General features: G+C 37.3%; 1 protein-coding gene across 1 annotated transcript in view; it reads left to right on the top strand.

Moving 5' to 3' along the window:
* The window catches only part of ankrd28b (ankyrin repeat domain 28b), a 32785-nt gene extending 29942 nt beyond the window's left edge, over positions 1–2843 (top strand). The window contains exon 28 of the mRNA XM_016482163.1: positions 1333–2843. Within this exon, the coding sequence (XP_016337649.1) occupies positions 1333–1616 (284 nt within the window). The 3' untranslated portion in view covers positions 1617–2843. The remainder of the gene's footprint in view (positions 1–1332) is intronic.
* The last annotated feature ends 425 nt before the right edge of the window (positions 2844–3268 follow it).

Here is a 3268-nt window from a genome sequence, read left to right as displayed (position 1 = left end):
CTAATGAACATTTAATTTCACAAACCTTGCAAACTTAGTCGAATCCAGCTGTGAGATCTTGTGAAGTGTGCATTTGTTTATTGCATGTGTTCTCTGCGTGATGGTCGGTCCGTGCGAATTGAATACGGACAGAGTTCAACTTCACTGGAGACGCAAGATCGACAAACTTTAAACTCGTGATTTCAAATTATGCTGCACTTTATCCATTTCCCCACTGCCATATTCATGTCAGTTGTGTTCTGTATATAAAACGAGTGTTACCTTGGCTTTATTTGAAAAAATATGATTCCCAATGCACACAAACTTCCCAGAATACTGAGTGCCCTGTTGGTTACAGTGTTTACTTCCTTTTTAATTATATTTTTATTAAATATTTATTTATTTGTGAGAAATACTTTGTCATCTAAAGTATAAGTATGTTTATTTTACACGTTTATTTTTTAATTCATTTTCAAATGATTTTACATTTCTTAAATATTTATTCAAATAAATCAAATTATATCAGCCATCGGCCACCCTGCTTTCCAAGATAACGGCCATCGGCTGTCAAAAAAACAATATCGGCCAACCACTAGTACGAATGTAACATCTGTTTTTTTTTTATTAATACTTTTATTCAGCAAGGATGCAATAAATTCATCAGAAGTGACAATAATGAAATAAATGCTATTTTTTCTGTTCATGTGTCAGATTTCATAAAAATCTTAAGCAGCACAACTATTTTCGAAATTGATTGTTTCTTGAGCAGCAAATCAGCATATTAGAATGATTTCTGAAGGATCATGTGACAAAGAAGACTGGAAATAATGATGCTTGCTGACAATTCAGCTTTGCCATCTCAGGAATAAATGACATTTTATTATTTAAAATTAAATTGATAAATTAGAAATAGGAAACATTTATTTTTAAATTGTTTGTTTCACAATATATTGTACTTTTGAAGAAAAAAAGAAATGAAGAATTGGTTGAATAAGAGACTTTTTGAATGGTACTGTGTTTATGTGCATTTATTTTTTTTATGTTTTATTTTTTTTTTTATGTGAATTTATAAACTTTTTAGTTATATTTTTACTGGTATTTTACAGGTTATAATGAAATTTAGGAAATCATGGAAATTTTTAAGCTGAACTATGATTATATTTTGGTTTAGGTTTACAAATAAGCTAAACAAATCATTGATCTCCCAATTCATAATATATATTTACATAAAAAAAAATGTCTACTTTTGTTCTCTACTGTATAGGTTATATTTGAAAATAATTATCATCAGTATCAGTGTTTTTTTGTTGTTTTTTTTGCATCCTGACGGGTCTTCTCTCGTTTCTCTAAAAGGCTACACTCCAGCCCTTGCTTGTGCTCCTAACAAAGATGTGGCAGATTGCCTGGCGCTAATCCTGGCCACCATGATGCCAGTGTCTCCTGGCGGAGGTGCAGTGCCCAGCCTCGCGTTCAGTGCCATTAATCACTACACCAGCCCCACCAAAAGCGTCACGTTCGACAGTCTGCCCATGCTCCGCTCCGAACACAGCTCCTACTGCAGTTTCAACAGCATCGGCCGCCACGACGGCTTCTATAAGGACGACGAGCTAAACGACTCTGACTCGGAGACATACTGAGGAGGAGGAAAGGAGAGGCACACATCTTGTCTTAATTACCCAGCGGCCGGCCACTCCGCAGAGCCTTAAGAGTCTCTACACACAACACACACAAACAAACACATGTATGAGGCGCAGCAGGCTGGCCCTCCCAGCCCCCTTATCCATCAGCTCAACCTCTGCCAGCGCATCTTGCCCTACACAAATATGACGGATAAGTGGGCGGACCTCTCGACATGGCAATAAAAGACAAGAATCAGCAGCCTGGGACCAACTTTTGCACAGGCAGTTTGACACTGTCGTAGTGCAACTGGGATTGGACGTTCAAATCCTCCCTCGTGAAAAACTGGGATATTTGTGATGCTTTCAACAGATTCAAGTCAGTGTGCACTTCTGAATCGATCATTTACAACTTGGAAAGAAATGATTTATTTTTTAAAATGCGATTTTAATACCTTGTCAATTTCTCTGTCCCTCTGAGGGGGATGAAATAAAACAAATCAGAGTTTCAGTAGTTTCAAAACCGCAAGGGCAAATTGAGGACATGAACATCAGCATTGCAATGCTTTTGGCCACAAGCATGAGTGATGTTAAAATGCTAACTGTCTCCATCTTCAGTTTTAGGATAAATTATTCTTTTTATCGATGGTATTTATTTTTACTTTCCATATTTCATCATCATTTTGTGCCTTCATAAATTACTGTATGGAGGGAAGGGGCAGCTTGAGAGAACAAATCTACGATGCACAAGAAGTTCAACACTACGTCTGTGAAAAGCACTGAAAATGAAGAGGCAAACGGCTCCCAGCATGCTTTGCTCCAGAATGAGGAACACTGTGTAAACCAATGGTAGAACAGCATTTGATCTCTTTGTATGTTGATATATGAATATAAATATATATTATATTTTTTCTGGCTCTTTTAACATGACTTTTTTTGGGCAGGTATGCTCACTTTGATTTAGCAAAACAAACCACTCGATCCTTCTGTGATGCCCTGTCAGAAACCTGTGTTTGTCTCTTTTCAAGCTTTGATTTTTGGAATGATTGAAACTGGAAATCTGTTCAATACAGCTTCCCGCGCTGAGAGGGGGTCAGCAGGGATCTGTTTCCTTTCCTGTCCTTTTCTTGGGGAAAAGAGAGTGATTGGTGCGGTCGATGGCCGCTGCTGCCCCTACTCACAAGAGATTCCTGTATGTTTTATGGTTGACTAAATAAATAAATGAGTTCAATACTTCGAATCTTATTTTTCTTATCAAATGTTTAAAGCTGCAGTTCGTAACTTTTATTTTTTTATGTTATAAGCGAGTACATCATGAATCCATCACTACGGTACACCTGTAATAAGTTTATATTCGGACTATTTTAGACTGGTTCGGGTAGCAGGGTGTCCGCGGGTCCTTAAAAAGTCTTAACGTTTTCCTAATATAAGGCCTTAAAAAGTCTTAAAATGTCTTAAATTCGGATTTGATGGGTCTTAAAGGGGTCATATGATGCGATTTCAAGTTTTCCTTTCTCTTTGGAGTGTTACAAGCTGATTGTGCATAGATAAGATCCCTGAAGTTGCAAAGACTAAAGTCTCAAAACCAAAGAGATATTCTTATCAAAGTTAAGACTCTGCCACACCCCCCTAAAACGGCTCGTTCTAACACGCCCCCACATATCTAGGTCACT

This window comes from Sinocyclocheilus anshuiensis, unplaced genomic scaffold (assembly GCF_001515605.1).
Source record: "Sinocyclocheilus anshuiensis isolate Anshui unplaced genomic scaffold, SAMN03320099.WGS_v1.1 scaffold185, whole genome shotgun sequence".
In the NCBI taxonomy this organism is placed as follows: Eukaryota; Metazoa; Chordata; class Actinopteri; order Cypriniformes; family Cyprinidae; genus Sinocyclocheilus; species Sinocyclocheilus anshuiensis.
This window is presented reverse-complemented; position numbering and strand designations above follow the sequence as displayed.